Here is a 19,482-nt window from a genome sequence, read left to right on the forward strand (position 1 = left end):
AAAAATATTAGAAAAAGGAAAAAGTATATTAAAGAATCTATGTTTGGTTATTAAAAAAAGTAAGAGAGAAAATAAAAAAAAAGTATATCAAATTATAAATAAAAATTTGATTTTACATATTACTAGTATGTAATTTTTCTTAATTTGTAATTATATTAAAATAAACTTTTATTTTAAATAGAATTTAATGAACAAGAAAAATATAAGTGAAAATGAATTTTTCCTTATTTAATAGTTTAATCACACTCTACTAATTAAAAATTCATGGGGATTGACCTTATTTAGGAAATATTTCAATTTTGTTGAGTAAACTTATAAAACATCTTTCAATTGTGGATTCATTAAAAATTTTATTAATTAATGGCTTTGTTGGACATTTTTATCCCTACAATAATACAAATTTTACGATGCACTATATCTCTCATGAATTGACATATATCTCCTCGTCTCGTGTTAGTAGTAACTAAAGTAACAGTTTAAAAACTGCTTCAATTGAAAATTCACAAGAGTTTGAACCATAATTAGAACCTTAAAAAAGGAGGATATTTTGGTAATATCGGGATAAAGAAATATGCTCCATGCCGGAAAAAGGGTTGTCGTCGTCTGCTGACGTGTGCTGGGGTCTACTGAGAGAAGGAGTAGTCCGAACGGGAAATACGTACGCACAACCCAAGCTCGACTGAGCCGGGGGCAGAGTGAACTGAAACAGCAACGAAGCCCTAGCTCTCTCTCCGAGCTCTCTGGAACGACCATACCGAAACAAGGGTTCTCGACCAATCTCAAAATGGTAAGTCGCCATCTGAAAATTTCAGCTACAAATTTCTCAATTTACGATACGGATGACACTACTTTACTGGAAGGTGTGATTAGTTTTGTAAAATTCTAGTAGTCTCTTATCTGTTTAGTGTTTGGAAGTTTCAATCTTCAGTGATTCTGGTTTTGTTTTGCTTTGCTTTGATTGGTTGCCTGGGAAACTGAGGGAAAAGTAAAGCAAAGAAAAAAAAATTCCAAAGAAAAAAAAAATTCTGCTTTGAATCTTATGTTTTATGTTGTTTTAGTCGCTTAGATAGGCATAGCTGTTGTTTTTGTCGGTTAGATAGGCTTACTCGAGGCTTTATTGAATATTCATAAATCTTAGAATCAAAATTTGCCCCCCCCCCCCCCCCTTTTCTCTATATTTATTGAGCAATCAGAGTAAGCGTACAAGTAGTATTTTTTCCCCCATACAGTTTATCATTACACGTTTTGAATTTCTTTTTTAATGGGGCATCGGGTCATTCAAGGATACATATATATTTTTCATGGACCTTTGATTTGTTTACTTCGGCTTTAGGGCATTCTTGATTACATTACTAATTATTCTGAGTTATTCCTTCAATTTTTGTTTGTTTATCCTCTTATAAATGCATGTTAAATGGCAGCAATCTTTGGGTTTGGTATAGTTCTTGTTTTTGTTTATTGGTTGTACTTTCAATGCATTCGATTTTACTGTTTTGTTTGGTTTCCAGCACAAATTGGGTAGAAGTCACCGCGATAAAGTCCAGCAGTTCATGGCAATAACTGGGGCAACGTGAGCTTACTACGTCCATATGCCTGTGTTTATTTTGTGCGTCTCAAAATATGAGTTATCTTCAATGTAGAACATAATAATTCTTTGCAATAATTATGCGATGATAAACCTTTATGTTGAAAACTGGCTATTGCATTTTGCTTTAATTTGCAGCTTTTAAGGGTTGAAAAACCAGTTAAACTAGTGTTGTGATTTTCCTATTAACACCTCTCTAGAGCTCAAATAATTTGAAAACTGACTTTTGCATCCTTATTTTGTTCACGAAAAAGATGATGTAGCCCCTTCTCTAATAATTTGATATACTTGCTATAGCTCTTATTTTGTTCTATAAGGGACTAAAAAATCATGTGTGTCCTTTCTATAATTGGATCATATTTACGGGAAAATGCTAACCCTCACGAATTTGCATGACCTTTGGTTGATGTGGCGATTAATGAAAAAAATGAGGAAGCGTTAAAATATAGAAGCATTCCCTGCCCAATCATCCCCCCAAAAGCAAATTCTCTCACCGCTATTGACCTTTTGAAGAAGTTAGAAAAACAGTGATAGAGATGCGTAGGGAGAATGCCCCTAAACAAAACAATTTCATAGGCCTCTATAAGGAGAATTGGGAGATTTTGCACGAGGATATTATGAGGTTCTTTAAGGAATTCCATAGAAATGGGGTGGTGGGGCAATAGTGTGAAGTCTACCTTCTTCACCCTCATTTCTTAGAAAGAAAGATTTATGAGGGTGAGGGATTTCAGTCCCATTAACCTTGTTACTAGCCTTTATAAGATCTTTTATAAGTTCTTATCTAAGTGACAAAGGAAGTTCCCAGGGGAGAAGGTGACCATGGCTCAATTTGCTTTCATCAAAGGTATCCCAAGTTTAGGTGCTTTGCTACGAACCAACAAGGTGGTAGAGGATTTGAGGAGAAGGGGTAGGAAACGTCTTGTCTTCAAGTTGGATTTTGAGAAGGCTTATGATAGGGTGAGGTGACGAGTAGGAAGGGCTTGGGGTTGTGTGGAGAAAGTGGATCAAATGCCTGAGACAACCAATATCTCAGTTATTGTTAATGGTCAACCTCGGGAGCGGTTCAAACCTCTAGGGGCTTTACCATATTTGACCAGAAAATTCAATCTCTCCAACTCCTTCCTTTGTTTCTTTGCATTTTTCCTATCCCCTGAATTCCCTCTCCAAAGTCTAATCCTCTCCCCCATCAAATTAACCAAATCTAGATCTGGCTCATTTAGGAGTTCTTGGGCTTCCAGATTACCCCTTTCTTCTCCTAATAGGTCCAGGGATCAGGAAGAACCCTCCTTTTAGCTCCCTACGGCGTTGAAGTGCTTCCAAGCTATTCTAAGACTCCAATGGATGAGGCAAGTTACAAATGGGAGCTGCATGTTTGGCCTATAGCCTGTAGAGAATCATGTGCTAGATTGAAGGATTGCTGATTTGCTGAAGAGTTCGTTACAAGGAGAGGATCCAAGGTCTCAAATAAATTTGTGTGGTTTAATGGGGTGTAGGGCTTTGGTTAATAGGCCTGAACTTGTAAGACCTTGAAAGGGATAATTGCATGCCCTATTAGTAGCTGAAACCCAATTGTAGGGTTCTCCAATTATGTGCAATGATCAATCTCTACTTCCTACAAAGGCTGTCGATAAGGAGCCCTCTGAAGTCTGAAGAAATGGGGCAGAGATCATCTACTTCATTCTCTGAGTCTTCTCCCTTCGCCGTGGTGATGCATTTGCCCTTGTTTTGGTTCAAAGCATCTCCCCTTGGTGTGACTTGATCTTCTTGCATGCATTCGAGAGCCTCTTCAATAACTCATTTCTCGATTTGGCCTTGGCTGATGAAGAATGAGTTTCACTCCCCTCTCTTGATTTTTTGTTCTATCAAAATCGTCTTGATGTTTGATGGCATGGATACTTTGGGCTGCCTCGCATGAAAGTGTCTTCGTAAGAAAGAAACTCTCTAGGTTGGGCTTGTTTGCCAAAACTAGTCTTGGGCCCTTGATTAAACAATTGTTGGGCGTTGCCTTGAATTAGCCCATAAAAAAAGGGATGTTTGTTGTTATGGCCCAAGTTGCTCGAGAATTCTTCCCTCCAACTCGCATGGGCTTAATGACATGGCCCAAATGAAGGCCCAACCCTTGAAACTTCTTCCATTTGAATTTGAAATTCTATGAAAAGAGGAAATCTATTGCTTTGTACAACTTCCCTATCCTTCAAGACTACCTAATTTAAGGAATAATATTGCTACTTCCAACATGTTGGGGTTCAATCCTAGGGAACACTACTTGGCTAGTGTTGTTGTTGAAGTTGTTGCCAATATTTGTGGACCCACAATCTAGGCATCCTAGTGATTGATTCCTTTTTGGTTTTCCTCCACCATCGAACTTGCCTTTTGACACTTCCTAGGATGCAAACCAAGCTCAGAGGCCCCTTGTGAGGTATATTCAATGATATAAACCTCTTGAAGGCATTTGCCCTCGAACGGAGCGTGACAATATGATTTAGAGCCTACAAATCCTCACCTAGGGACTCTACATCTTTGTGAAGAGGAAAGGACACAATTCCTCCTCTAGCCATCTCCTTTCCTCTTTTGGAAGCGATATTGAGAAGCAACGACATTTGGTTCTCTTAACGATGTGCTAGTCTGTGCCTCTCCTTTGTAGAAGAAGCGCTTTTTGTGAATCGAGAGATCGATATCCAATGAGTTATGAGCAATGAGTAATCCAAGTGGGCGAAACTAAGTAGCATAAAGATGGTGGTTATCAAGAGAAAGGGTAAAAGAGGTTGTGGGAGGAGTAGAACAGGGGTTAGAGGATGGGTTTTTAGGTTTTTTGTGAGTGTACGAAGACAACAAAAAGTGATTTTGAGTTGAGCATTATTGGTAGATGAAGCTAGTTTGGAGGGTGAGCTGTTTGTAGACATGATTGCATTGTAGGAGATAGTTTATTAGAATTGGTGTATAGTAATGGCAAAGAGGTTCATTGTGGAGAGTTGGATATAGTCGACTGCAGCAGCGAGGAGTAGGAAACCTTGTGAAGGACCTACGTGTTCTGTGTGACTACGTCTCTATAAGAATTCACCATGAAGATGAACTAGAGAGACATTCGAACTATGACGAATCCTAGTCTCGACAACTCAAATGATTAATAATTCACCATGAAGATGGAGCAGAGAGAAACATTGAATGATAATGAGTCCTAGTTTCGGCAACTCGAACGATGACAAACCCTAGTTCCGGCGACTCGAATGATGACTAACCCTAGTTACGGTGACTCTTCCTCCAAGCATATAATCGCCGAACCCTTCTTAGGTGAAGGGTCCTAAAACTAAAGCCTTTGGAAGAGCCTTTGTTCCACCATTGCGAATATCGCGACTTGTTCTCTATTGTGACGTCGACCCATACATCATCACGACTCTTTTTCTTTGCTGCAGAGCAGCTGTAGTTTTCCTCTTCTGTTCGCAACTTTTTCCCTCTCACGAGGACAACTACTCCACCAGTGTGACTCTTCTCCATCACCGTACATCAGGTCTGTCATCTCACATCACCGAGTTATTCTTTGGTTCTTCTTTGGCCGGCTTATCAAAGAAGATCTTTTCGTACTTCGAGCAAAATCAAAGTTCTACCTTTTGACTTTTTTGTTGGAACAAAACCTGCAAACCTAGAAGCCCTAGCTTCTGCTTTTTGGTAATCTGTTCTAGTGCTTTCTTTTGCTTATTTGAACTCCTTAGAATTAGAGAGTTGTGGAAGAAGGTACAAAGTAAGAAGGGGAGATCCCGTGATGCCAAAATCCATCTCAATAGACTGAAAACTATTCTTTTTTGAATGGATTACGGTGTGGGGAGCCCTTTGAATCTTGGAGAAGACAAGAAGGAAGACATCTCACCGTGTTTTGCTAAATAATGAGGTTTGTTGGTTCCAACCCAAGATGTCAGAGTTATGGGGGTAGAAATACTAAATTCCCATGGATTAAGCAGATGAAATTCCCTGGAGGTTTGCTGATTGTCAATTATACATCAAACAAAAAGAATGATAATAGTTGAGAAATTGCTGTACCCAGGGGTAGATTTTTGCTGAGAATTCCACAGGGTAGGGAAGCCTCAGGTTGGTGGAGTTTTTTTGCAGATCGCTGAAAGAGGACGAAGAATGCTTGAAAAGGAACCATTGAAAGTTCCTGGGCATGGCATGTAGACAGTGTAGTTCAGCCAATATAGAGCAGAGAAATGGAATGGCTATGACACTAAAGGAATTACCCAATGAGACAAGTTATTCATAATTCGTAAAGAATGGAGCAAAGAATGAGCAGATAAGGATTACTCTGATGAATCCTGCCAGACAATTGAGAGAGGTAAGACTTTGATTTTGGAAAGAGAAAAAATTAGGGGAGAGGTGAAAGATATCCGCCTAAAATAATTGGTTTGATTAGAAGGCTGAAAATTGTGAAAGTGGATAAATTTTTGTCACTAATTGTGGGCTAGAAGGTTTTGTAGTGAAGCCTATTTTCCTAACATGTCCAAAAAATTCTAAGTGGGTTGGATCAGTGGGCTAGGGTGGGTGGGGAAGGAAAGTCTAGTTCAAGGAAGAATTTAGGAGGTAAACATGATTCTAACTTGCCGAAGGCACCAGTGATTGACAAGTTGGAACATTGTAGCCATTTTCCGATCATGGGGGATTCTTAGATAGCATCGCAAGAAAAAGTAAAACTGTTGTTGACCTCTCACTTTAAGGAGAGAGGATAGCAGCAAGTAATGTAAAATCTTCAAATATAGAAGAAGCGGTTAAAAAGAATGAGATTCTTCAAGAAGTTGTGGAAAGTACAACACAACTTTGTGAGGCTTAATGGGATAATAATGGTTTGCTTTTGGAACAGATTTGGGAATTTGAAGACGTGTGCGTGGGCTCTTCTCAGTTGAAAACTTTGGATGAATCAGAAATTCCTGGTTGCCAAGAAAGGAGTGGCTGCGTAATCATGAGGTAAGAGGCTACCCCTTAGGAAACAAGGAATAATATTATCTATTTGGGTCAATCAGAAAGTTACAATAAAGAAAACAAGGGGAAAAAGTTGGCTAAGGGTGTCAAGTCGGTAACGATATCACAACTATTGGATATAGATTGCCTTCAACCACCTCTTGAAAATGCTCAAGCAGATAAAAATCTTATTAATTACAACTTTGATCATTTGCAAGTCTTAAACATTGAAGGGCCTGTGCCTTCTAATACTAGCCTTGGGATCATTTATTCTCCTATGGATAATTCTGCTAATCCTTCTTGTGTTGCTGGGGGGGGGGGATTTTTTGGGAAGGGTGATCTTCTTTCCAAGGACCTTGGCTCGTCTAGAATTAGCAAAGGTAGTCTACATATTCCTACCCAAACCATTCTTTCTTCGAAAAATTTATGCCTTAAGGAGGATTCTAATAGGAGGACGGGTTGTTGGTTTAGTAGTGAGAGAGACAATATAGACCCCATTTAAACTCCTCGGAGATCTAAGTTTGGAGCTTCTAGATCATGCTGGAAACTTGGTGAAGGTGGGCCTCAATCCTACGATTTATGAAGGAAAAAGAAAATCCAGGAAAAGCTTAAAAATTTGATTTTTTTCTATTAATTACAAGTGCGGCAAAGGAGCTGGCAAGGGGGGAAAGCAAGTTAAACTATGAAGCTTGTTAGTTGGAATGTAGGAGGACTAGGGGGGTTTAGAAAGTGGAGTTTGATAAAGGAAGTCCTGGACAAATACTCTCCATATTTTGTCTTTATCTAGGAGACTAAATTGGAAGAGGTTTTTTATTTTTGGGGGCGCGGGGGGGGGGGGGGGGGGGGGGGGTGGGGTTGTAGGGATTGGGTGTTCTTACCCTCGTATGGCGCTTCTGGTGGCATCCTAGTTATGTGTGATTCCCAAAATATTTCCAAGTTGGACACTTTATTTGGTTTTTTCTCCCTATTCGTGTTATTCGAATTGTGATAGAAGGGTCAATGGTGGGTTTCCTCTATATGCGGACCTACTAGATCAACTCTTAGGAGTTCTTTTTGGGAAGAGTTGTATAATGTTTTTGGCTTCTACTCCCCTTCGTAGATCAAGGAAGGTGATTTTAATGTAGTGAGATTCCCCAGTGAGAAGAAAGGGGGTTGTAGAGTAACAACTAGCGTGCAGAATTTTGATTTTCTTATTAGAGATTGTGGTTTAAGAGATATTCCCTTGGGGAATGCTCCGTTTACTTGGCCTGTTGGGGGGGCTAGAGCGGTGGCTACTAGACTTGATAGGTTTTTGTTTTGCAGCCAGTGGTAAGATGAATTTCCAAACTTTTCTCATTGTGTTCTTCCTAGGATTATGTCTGACTATTTTCCAATCCTATTGGAATCTAGTTACCTGTCTTGGGGTCCTACGCCTTTTAGATTTGAGAATATGTGGCTAGATCATGCTACCTTCAAGCCTTTGGTTAGTTACTCTTGGGGAGAGGATTTGGAAAGGAGTTGGGGTGGTTTCCATTTCATGAGAAAGTTGAAATGCCTGAAGGAGAAGTTGAAAGTATGGAAGAAGGAGGTGTTTGGTGACATCAAAATTAGAAAATCTAATATCTTGAGCAAGTTAATTTCGTTGGATAGGAAGGAGCAGGATTAGAATTTTACAGATAGTGAGGAGATTAGGAGAGTTTTCTTGAAAAACGAGCTTGAAGGGGTGATATTTTGGGAAATGAGGAATTGGAGACAAAAGACCAAATTAAATGGGTTAAGGAAGGTGATTGCAACTCTTCTTACTTTCATAGACTAGCTAATGGGAAAAGGGGTAAGAATTTGATTAGGGAGTTAGATGTGGGGGATGGGATAGTTTCTAATAATCAAGGTCTTATTGCTTTTGTTATCACCAATTTCTTTCATAACTTGTATTCGGAGGAGGATCATTGTGGGCAGATGGTAGACGGATTAGATTGGAACCCTATTTCTGATGATCATATGTGTTGATTAGAGAGACCTTTTGATGAGGGGGAAGTTAGGTGGGTGGTTTTTGGGATGGATAGGGATAAAGCTCTAGGCCCGAATGGTTTTAACATTGTTTTCTTTCAAGATTGTTGGGATATAGTAAAGGAGGATTTTTTGAAATTTTTTAGTGAGTTCTTTGATGACGGAGCCCTTAGTAAGAGTATTAATTCATCCTTTATTGTCTTGGTTAATCTAATTTGTTGACTTTTTGGCCAATTCACCCCCCTCTTGGAAATACACCAATTCCAACATAATTCTATTAAAGTGGAGGATTTTAGACCTATTAGTCTTGTTTCTAGTGCGTATAAGATTCTTACTAAATTCTTAGCTAATAGGTTGAGTGTGCTGCTTGATGTTACCATCTTTAGTGCTCAGCACGTTCGTTGTGGGGAGGCAGATTGTGGATGCTATTTTAGTTGCCAATGTGGTGGTGGAGGATATTTGTAGGAATAAGAAGAGGGGGTTTGTCTTTAAACTAGATTTTGAGAAAGCTTACGATTGGAGTTTTTTGGATAAGGTTTTTACAAGAAAGGGTTTTGGTGTGCGTTGGTGTTGTTGGATCAAGTGTTGTTTGTCTAATGTGTGGTTTTCAGTAATTGTGGATGGTGAGCCTAAATCTTGGTTTAGTGCTTTGAGAGGTTTTAGATAATGAGACCCTTTATGCCCTCTTTTTTTTTTTGTTCTTGTAGCAGATGTTTTGAGTAGGATGGTGGATAGGGCGGTGGAAAGGGGTTTAGTTAGAGGTCTAGAAGTAGGGAGAGAGGGGCGGTGGTTTCACATCTCCAATTCGCTGATGATACCATTTTCTTTGTATACGATCGCAGTTTCTCTTTTAGGTGTATTTTGGGTATTCTTTATATTTTCGAAATGGTGCTTGGGCTCAAAATCATTATGGGGAAGAGTGGTTTAGCGGCTATGAATGTGCCAATCGAGTGTGTTAGGGAGTGGCTAATGAAGTGGGGTGTGGTATTTTCGATTGGCCTTTGACATACTTAGGTGTCCCTTTTGGGGGTAACCCTAGAGCTGCAGATTTTTGGAACCAAGTATTGGAAAGGGTGAGAAGAGATTAGATGGTTGTAAGGAAGTCCTCTTTTCTCCTGGTGGTAGAATTACTTTGATTCGGGCTTGTCTTGCTAGCATCCCGTTATATTTCTTGTCTGTCTTCAAGATTCCGGTGGGGATTGCTAGCAAGCTCAAGAGGATGGCTGGGGGAGTCATAGGGACCATTTAGTGAGTTGGAATGAGGTTTGTAGATCTAAAAAAGGAGGGAGGTTTGGGTCTTGGCAAGTTGGTGTCTGAAAACACCGTTCTTCTAGCTAAATGGCTATGGCATTTCCCTTTAGAAGAATCATCCCTTTGGCATAAAGTAATAAAAAGTAAGTTTGGGTTGGATGAGAATGGGTGGGATGTCAATGCTAATTTAAGATGCTCTTTGGGGAGTCTCTGGAGATCCATTTCTCAGCTTTACCCCTCTTTTGTCCCTCACACTAGACTTGAGGTGGAGAGGGTTTCTCATTTTCGTTTTTTGGAAAGACCCTCGGCTGGGAAATGCACCTTTTTCTACTTCTTTCCTTCGTCTATTTCATCTTTGTTTTGAACGAAATGTAAGCCATTTCATTCTTTGTTGGTGAATTGAGTAGTCCTTTGGTTTTTTGGAATCTTCATTTTAGGAGACCTCTGAACTATACGAAGATGGTGGAATTGTCATCTTTGTTATCTTTATTGAGCTAATCTGTCTTCAGGGAAGGATGTTCGTTCTTGGTATTTGGATCAGTTAGGTGTGTTTTGTTGCAAATCCTTTTTAAAATTTTTGATTTGTTCCAACTCTTCTTTCTTGCTATACTCCACTATTTTGGAAGGCTAAGGTTCCCCCCTAAAATAAATGCTTTCACTTGGTTGGTTGTGCTTAATAAGATAAATACCAATAACTTGTTGCAAATTAGGTGACCTATGAAGGCTGTCTCTCCCAATGTATGTGTGCTTTGTAACAAGAACTCTGAGACAACTTCTCACCTTCTTTTGCAATGTGAATGTGCTTGGAATATCTGGAATATGCTTTTTGGCGTTATGGGAGAAAGCTGGGTTAGTCCTCCCTCGATGGAAGACCTTTTTGTAATATCCTTCGCAGGTTTTGGCAGTAGAAAGGACAAGGCAGTAGGTTTTTCTCAGTATTATGGGGGTTTATGGATGGAACATAATACTCAGATATTTTCTGGGGAAAAAAGTAAATCAGATCTTGTCTTGGGAAAAAATAAAATATTTAGCCTCTTTGTGGTGTGTTAGATAAGGATTTTTGAGGGCGGCAAGTTTTCAGGAGCTGCAAAGAGATTGGAGGAGCACATTGACTGGATGATTTTTTCTTGGGCATTTTTTATGTTTGCTGTTTTTCGTTTAGTTTTGGTGAGTCTCAGTTTGTATCAGGAGATTTATCATTCTCCCCCTTGTAAATTCTCTTTCCATCAATGATATCTTCTTTTGTTATAAAAAAATATATATATATCGTCAATTTTGGACCTGACTTCTGAAACTCCTCCTGATCCATACTCAACCAAATATTTTCATGAAACGACCTTGAATTTTGATCATTCAAACCCCAAGAACAAAAATGGAAAATCATGTACTTCATGATTTTAAACTCACTTAAAAAAATCCACCTACATGAGTGGATCAAATGGTCATAATGATTTCTATGGAGCTGCCTTCTGCAAAGAAACTGCTCCAAACGATGATAACACTTGCAACTCTTATTGGACACCGACAGTGAAACCCTAATCCATCAATGCCATTTCTGTCTGAACAAAAATATCCACTCCTACTGATGGAGGATCACGTGCTGATTTTTGTTCTCTTCCTACTTCTCCTACAGTCCTACTCTTGGTATTGCAGATCAAAGACCTTTCCTTTGATCCAGTGTGTGTGAGAGAGGGAGGGAGAGAGAGAGAGAGAGAGAGAGGTTCTGCAGAGTGCTCTTTTTATATAGAGAAGAAATGAAACGTGCTGCAAGGCATAGACTAGGAAGTGGAATAAATTAGAGGCTGTTGAGATTTTTGATTAAATGAATGACCTAACTTGAAGATAGGTCTCTCCCTCTATTTGTAATGCAAATCAAATACATTCTAATGACCATAGTACCCTTACTAACTCTCACTAATTAACTACTAACACACTTTATAATAATATTAAAAGACTTAAATAACCTTTAACAGAGGCAACCAGGTAGGTACTGTAATTTGCTCAGGATATGTTTCTAGAACTTTGAATTTTATTTTATTTTTGTTTATCATCAAAGAGACATTTTATTGATGTTACAGAGGTATTATAAACAATAACATATTTCATATATGTGCTTTGAGATTGTTTGAAGGCACAAATTGGACAGAAAAATGACCTGAGAATAATTTATGGTTGCTATAGTTGATTTGTACCAGTGGAAGTATAAAAGCTATGCTAATTTTATCAAACAGTTTTTGATTTTTGGATGCACAAATTGGACAGGAAAATGACCTAAAAATAGTTTATGATAACTATTGTTGATTTGGACTAATAAAAGTTTAAAAGCTGTGCTAATTTTATCAAACAGTTTTATTTTAAAATGATAAAAAATTATACATATTTTGAAGTTTTAAGTGTTAAAATGGTAATGGTACAAGTATTCAGCTGTTTACATAGTTAAATTACCAAACAACTGGATTTATTTCACTTTTCAGATTTGGATGTTGGTTTAAGTACCTGTTCACAAAATCCTGAACTTAATTCATTCAAAACTTAATAATATTTAATTTTTTCAAAAAATTCTTACTATGAGAAGACTTTGAAATCTTTTGTATTAGTCCAACTAAGCAAGCCAAGTTTTCAAAATCTTGGAAGCTTAATTTGCATGATTTTATTTTACTATTAGTTCATGTTGGTATTTTAGGCATTTGGTCTTTTTTGTACATATCTTGTGTGTTTGTGCTTTTTTTTTTGGTTGAATTCGTACAGAAGTTTTTTTTATTGCTTTTCTGAAGAGAAACTTATTCTATTTTTTTTTTCAATAATATTGTCAATTTGTGTTATGTACAGCTTACAGAAAAACAAAGGCTTACAATGCAGTGTAATATTTTTCTTTTGATGGCTTCTTTTTCCCAGCGAAAAAATTGCCCTGCAAGCTCTGAAAACCAGTGATTGGCATCTTGAGGGAGCGTTTGATGTTTTTTATAGCCAGCCACAAATTAGAACATTCACTGATTCCAGACACTTGGAGCAACTTTATGGCAGATACAAAGGTAAGATTTACTTCTCCAATTGCATTGCCATCTGGGAAGCATGGATAGCAGGACATGGGGCAATTGTATAAAATTCCATAGATTTGGGGACACGAAAGATCTGAAGAAAGGACACAATACAGCAGGACAAGGACATGGCAGGACATGAATGTATTAATATTACTAGATTATGCAGGCATGAATATATTAGTACATTATGCATGATGAATGTTAAAACATATATATGCAGTTACTATGCCTACAAGGCGTAAGAATGTGCACAAAATTAAAAGCATATTTCAATAAATGTTACGAATGTGGACACTGAGGAAGTGTCAGATTTCAGGAGGGGGTTGGTTCCTGACATGGAAAAAAACACAATACAAACATGATTCCTCTCTAGATATATCTATGCTACTACATTTTTTCAGCCGAGTCTAATTTTGTGGTTAATTGTCCATGTTGGTTGTCCTGCTGCAGTGTTCTTAGCTAGGCATGGCTTTCTTGTTGGACTTGAAGTGATAATAATCCGTTGTCATCAGGTGCTTGTTTATGTGCTTGGTTGATGCCTAGTTGCATTACTGCAGATTTTGTTTCAAAACATGCTGACCAGAGGAGAAGATTCATCATGGAATCAAAGTCCTTGCATTTGATTTTGCATTTAATGAAACTATTTCCCTTGGTATAGTTATGTGCATAAGTGTAATCTTATTTCTATCCAAAACCCATTTTCCTTTGTGCAATCAGCATGTCAAGAGATGACTTTAAGCATGACTGAGTGGAAAATTGAGCCAGCCTATAATTTTGTTTTGTATTCCTGATTTTCTTGATAGGAAAAGAAGTTTTATTAGAGAGAGAAGAAAAAATACAAAAAGATACTACAAGGCATCCTTTAGATACAGGACAAAATATACATAAAAGCAGTCCTCCAATCATGGTGCAGCTTACTTGAAGAAATGCCCCCAAAGACCCCTAAGGATGAAGCCCAAAGCAAAGCAGAAAACAACACTATCCCAAAACATATTCCTAAGATTTAATTGATCTCTTAAAAGCCTCTAATCTTGTTCATTTCACAATGCCCAAAATATTGCAAACCAAGCATTGCCATGATGTTTTTCTTTGTTTTTGTGCCACAATGCTTGTTGAAATGTTCCTGAAAGCAAAGTGGTATTGTGTCAATAACTGAATGCTTTGCTCAATTGCTGTACTCATGCCTATCATAGATTTGAGTACCCAATGCCACGCATTTCACTGCAAAAACATTTCTCATACTCAATTCAGTGACGGTGGAATTGCATACATCATTCTGATTCATTTAGCCCTAACCATTGAAAACAATGGCAACCTGAAATACTGGTGATTGGAAGTCCTAGCAGAATAGGATTCTGCAAAACAATCAAGGCAGATAGGAAGGTTTTTCTTTTTGAAATTGACTGGATGCACATCTTTGTATACCTTAATTTGCTAACCCTCCATCTTGTTGAAGGACAGTGCCTACAGATGGATTGCTGACCCAAGGTCTTTTGGATTGTAGAGAAAAACACCCCTGGGTGAAAACTTTTAGGCCTATTGGGTATTGACTGGCTCACTGCTGATGGAACTTCTGATAAACAAGAGCTGAGACGGTTTCTGGTTGTGGGCCAGATATATGAAGCAGGAGAACCCATTTGTTGATGATTCATGATAGTATGGATGCGTAGTAGGTTTAAAATTGGTGTTTAATGGCCATTACATATCGAAATCTGTGGGTTCTAAGGCCATTACAGGATGATATCTTGATGGTCTTCCAATTCACAACTATATTGGCCAATAGAGTCGGTTACAGTATCGTTCAGGTCACTGCAAAACTGGTTTTTGATTATTCTTTTGCATTTTTTTCACTCTTCTCCCTTTATTGAAGCTTAGAAGCTCAATTTTAAGTTGGCTTAAAAAAACTATTTTTGGGTTTATTTTCTTTAACATTTAGTATTTATTTCTTTAATAAACAGCATTCAAATAAACTTAAATTTTTCTCTCATTAAAATTACATATGTGAAGATTGGGAGTTCTTTTTGTTTTGTTTTCTGTTTTTTTTATTATACCTAATTTGGAGACAAAACTATGTTCTATTACGATGCATTTTTGTTCTTGTTTGGTATATGAACATTCTATGTTTTTTATTTCCTTATATTTATTATTTCTTAGACTAAACTTCACTTAAAATTCATAAAGTAGTGAAAAGTAGCAAATGCATGCTTCTTCCTTCCAATAGCAACTTAGTCTACCAAGATGATATCCAATATTTGTCGAATATATAAATTAATTAAAAGTTACTAAAAAAATCATTTAGAGCATTAGTATGAGGATTTTGGGATCAAAACATGTGTATTTAACAAGTATGCAAATTCACTGATGCAGTGTCCATCACCCATTAAATAATGCCCGTGATAGCTGCAACTGTTACACTGTGGCTGCTACCATTTTTTAAAACCATGGGTTCCGTATTCAAGATGATGGAAACAGTTGTGTTTGGAGTTTTGACCTTGAAGATTGTGGAGAATAACAACAATGCAACTAACAGAGGGGCTGCCATTCGACCAACATTTAGGTGTAGGGACTGACTCAAAATTTTTTTTAGAGATTCAGGATAACTGGAGCTTGGGGTTTGATTGGATTTTTCAGTCTACAGCTCAGAAATGTAATTAAAGCCCTAGCTACATTGATGTCTGCGAGACTACTGTTTCTACTATTATTTAATTTTTATGCAAATTGATTTCCTTAAACTGTATAAAGTATGATGCTTTCTTCTGCCCCTAATGTGTGATTCGTACAACTTATTTATGTAAGGCTAATCATTGTATGCTTTGTTAACAAAGCTATATTAATTAATTGGCAGTGAAGATTTGGATCTCTAATTCCTAGCCTGATTTCCTCTATGCCTCAATGTTCTTCATGAATCCTAACTTTAAGACAAATTTCCTAATTTACCCTTATTATCTTGCATCTCATGTGTGGTACTTTCCCAAAGGATTGCATTTGACGCAGGCTCTCTCCTGAGGCCACCTCAAGCATAAGCCTTGGGCCTGGGTGTGTCTTGTGTGTTGCACTATAGGGGTATGGTTAACAGCTAATAAGCTATGATTGTACTAACATATAAGTTAATGCACCTTTATCAACCATGGTTGTTCACAATGTTTTAAAAGGCGAAGGCGTAAGCACTTTGGGACTATATTTTTTTTTCAAATAATTCATAAATAAAATCAATTTATATATAGTAAAAAAATGAGAAAAAAATTTAGAATAATGGAGAAAAAAATAAAAACATAATTTTTAAATATCATATAGGCCAAGTTTAGCTAACAAATTCAAACAATACATGTTAAAAAATAAGCATGAGCCATAACCTTACAAAAAGAAGAGAAAAAGCCAAATTAAAGCATCACAATGTCTCATTATCCAAGATTCTAAGAATCTAAATCTAAATCAACTTTGGAACAACACTAAGGAGTCTGCTATGAGCAACACTGGAGAAAGAGAGAGTTGAATACTCGAATTAGTTCGAGCTGAGACCGTAGATTGAGAAAGATCTCGAAGCAGAGAGGTTGTAGGGGGTTGCAGAGAGAGATGAAGGTTGTAGAGGGTTGCTAGAGAGAGATGAGAGGTCCGAATGGGTAGTCGGAGAGAGATGAGATGTCGGAAGGAGTTGTTGGAGGCAGATCAGAGGTTGGAAGGGGTCGTCAACTCGTCGAAGAGAGACAAGGAGTTGGAGGAGTCTTCGAAGCCAGAAACAAGCTTAGAAAGAGGCGAGAGCTACGAAGGGGTCGTTAGAGAGAGACAATATGTCAGAAGGAGTCGTCGACTCGTCGGAGAGAGATGAGAAGCTGGAGGAGTCGTCAGAGAGATACTGAAGCTTGGAAGAGAGAAGCTTTGTCGAGAGAGGGGGGTTTTGACGCTCGTCAAAACCCTATCAGGACGTTACTTGTTTTTTTTAATATATATCTTTTAAATCAGGTTGCTTTCAAAAGGCGTACGCCTTTCCATATGAGGCGTAAAAGGCGCGACTTTTTCCTTTGAGGCGGACGCCTTCTCCTTTGAGGCGTACGCATTTTAGGATTTTCGCCTTTCAAGTTACGCCTTAGGGCGTTTTATGCTCAAAATGCCTCAAGGTGCACCTCACGAACGCCTTTTGAAACATTAGTTGTTCATAACTAGTTCACTGCCAAAATTGTTTTTTGTTTAAAGAGTTTGGATCTTAGATGATTATCATGTTTTGTTCTATCAAATAAAAAGACAATTCTCATGTTTTGCAGATCCACATGTTGATATGGTAATGGCTGATGGTATCACTCTTCTTTGCAATGACCTTCAGGTAACCAGTTAACTAATGTTTGTAATGATTGGACAGGTTATATGCTTATGTTGTTTGAATTTTATATTATGAAGAAGAAACCTATGAAAAGTTTCTTTTTGTTTTTCCTTTTCAGATGATATTGTATTAATTGATGAAACTAGGGTCGGAGTAGAGGCTGAGTTAGAATTATGGAGAGAAGCTTTGGAATCTAGAGGCTTTAGGATAAGTAGAAATAAGATAGAATATATGAAATTTAATTTCAGTAATGGTAGGAGGAATATTGGAGACAAAGTTAGACTTGATGATGAAGAAATCAATAACACTTGTAGATTTTGATATCTTGGATCTATTATGCAAGCTGAAGGAGAAATTGAAGATGATGTGATGCATAGAGTTAAAGCAGGTTGGGTAAAATGGAGAAGTACTTCAAGTGTGCTTTATGATCGTAGAATACCCTTAAAATTAAAAGTGAAGTTTTATAGGATGACTATAAGACCAACTATGCTATATGGATCAGAATGTTGGGCAACGAAGAAATAGAATATCCAAAAAGTAAAAGTTGCCGAGATGAGAATGCTTAGATGGATGAGTGGTATAACATTGAACGATAAATTAAGCAATGAACATATTCGCGGTAAGTTAGGTGTAACTCCTATAGAAGATAAGATAAGGGAGGAGTGACTAAGATGGTATGGACACTTGCAATGTAGGCCAAATAGTGCGCCAACGAGGAAGAGTGAGTTAGTTACTGTGGGGGGCAATAGAAGGGGTAGGAGTAGATCTAAAATGACTTGGAAGGAGGTAGTGAGTAAGGATTTAATAGCCCTGAATCTGTTAAAAGAAATGGTCCATGATTGCATAAATTGGGGAAAAATGATTTATATAGCTGACCCCACCTAGTGGGACTGAAGGGCTTGGTTTTGTTGTTTTTTGTTGTTGTTGTTTTCATCCATATTATTGATGTTCTTTCCTTTTCTTAGTGTTTTTTTTTCCCCAGTTTTGCATGGGAAGCAATTTTGTTTTTTTGTTTTTATTATTTTTGTTTCTTCTTATAATTTAACTGACACTGGACTCTGTTTTGTGGCAGGTGGATCCCCAGGATATTGTCATGGTATGTTGGTAAATTCATGCGTCTGGATTTACTTTTTTTTTTAAGGCATGCAGACTTTAATAATAAATTTGATGAATGTGGAAAAGTTCTCATTAGATGATAAATTTTAAATATTTTTATTACATTAATTGATTTTGTAACATGTTTTGGCCAATAGCGTGATCAAGTTGATATTTCTTCTCCTTTAGGGGGAAATTTTGATTAGTTATTTCATCTGCAAGTTTTTTGTGCCTCTCAACAATGATGTGGGATTCTAGTAATTGATGGGAATTGGATGTCAAAATGTCATTCAACCCTTGAATTGGAATTTTTGGTTTGTAGTTTGGATATATTTGGAACTCATATTTGAAGCTCATTGCTCCATGATATGATGTTCTGAAGTTTTTGCCTGTCAAATAACAACTGTGTAAGATAAATAGACCTTTCACCTTACAAATGATGAAATTATGGATGTTGGTTTCCAAGAAATTGTTGCATGCATGTCTCACTTTCATCAGCAATGAAAATTTTGCTAAAGGGCGTCAGGAGATGCTACCCTGGCCTCACCTCACAAACTGCAATGCTATTAATTGTAATTCAGTGGTCTCTCAATTTTTTTAAGGGCTGTTAAATCCTTCCTCAACACCCCATTTCAAGTTATTTTAGGCCTATTCCTACCCCTTTTCATGCCAGAAACAATAACTAACTCACTCCTCCTCACAAGTGCTCAACTAGGTTTGCGTTTCAAATGCCCAAACCATCTAAGCCACCCCTCTCGTCTTTTTTTCAGCTGGTGCTATCCCTAAATTGTTATAAAAAGTAACCTCCTCCCAAAGCAAAAATGGAGAAGTCTTCTGACCTTTGAAAATTCTAGCGTTCTTTTTGAGCCAAAGCACTCACAGCACTGTATAAACCGCTTTCCCAAAAATTCCTTCCTATTTTATTCTTCCCAAAACTCGAAAACTTCACCTCTGAAAATTATGAATAGATTCTGGAGCCATCCACTTCTCTCCAAAAAATGAAGCAGATTGTTCCACATGTATCTCACAGCCTTACGATGGAAAATATCACTAGAAGTTTCAATTGACTCCCTGCACAGCATGCAAATATCAGGACTTAAGTGTATGGCCTCCTTGTATGTAGCATACCATTCGTATTGATCTTAATGTGAATTAGAGTCCATATGAAAGCCCGGATTTTAAATGGAACCTTTGCTTTCCAAACAACTTTGTTTAAAAGGAAGGGACTAGGTGATGCAAGGGGAGCATCAAGGTTCTGCAGC

The 19,482-nt window shown here is 37.6% G+C and overlaps 1 protein-coding gene across 3 annotated transcripts in view; it reads left to right on the plus strand.

The window, feature by feature from the left end:
* The first annotated feature begins 509 nt into the window (after nucleotides 1-509).
* LOC131144793 (uncharacterized) overlaps nucleotides 510-19,482 on the plus strand; it is a 37,044-nt gene continuing 18,071 nt past the window's right edge. The window contains exons 1-5 of one of the 3 annotated variants that reach the window (XM_058093656.1): nucleotides 510-787; nucleotides 1,509-1,570; nucleotides 12,665-12,801; nucleotides 17,070-17,128; nucleotides 18,198-18,221. In XM_058093656.1, coding sequence (XP_057949639.1) covers nucleotides 785-787; nucleotides 1,509-1,570; nucleotides 12,665-12,801; nucleotides 17,070-17,128; nucleotides 18,198-18,221 — 285 coding nt within the window. In that variant the 5' untranslated portion in view covers nucleotides 510-784. Of the gene's footprint in view, nucleotides 788-1,507; nucleotides 1,607-12,664; nucleotides 12,802-13,260; nucleotides 13,323-17,069; nucleotides 17,129-18,197; nucleotides 18,222-19,482 lie in introns of those variants that run through there. The other 2 variants (XM_058093655.1, XM_058093657.1) reach the window with 2 other exon arrangements.

This window comes from Malania oleifera, chromosome 12 (assembly GCF_029873635.1).
Source record: "Malania oleifera isolate guangnan ecotype guangnan chromosome 12, ASM2987363v1, whole genome shotgun sequence".
NCBI classification, from domain to species: Eukaryota; Viridiplantae; Streptophyta; class Magnoliopsida; order Santalales; family Ximeniaceae; genus Malania; species Malania oleifera.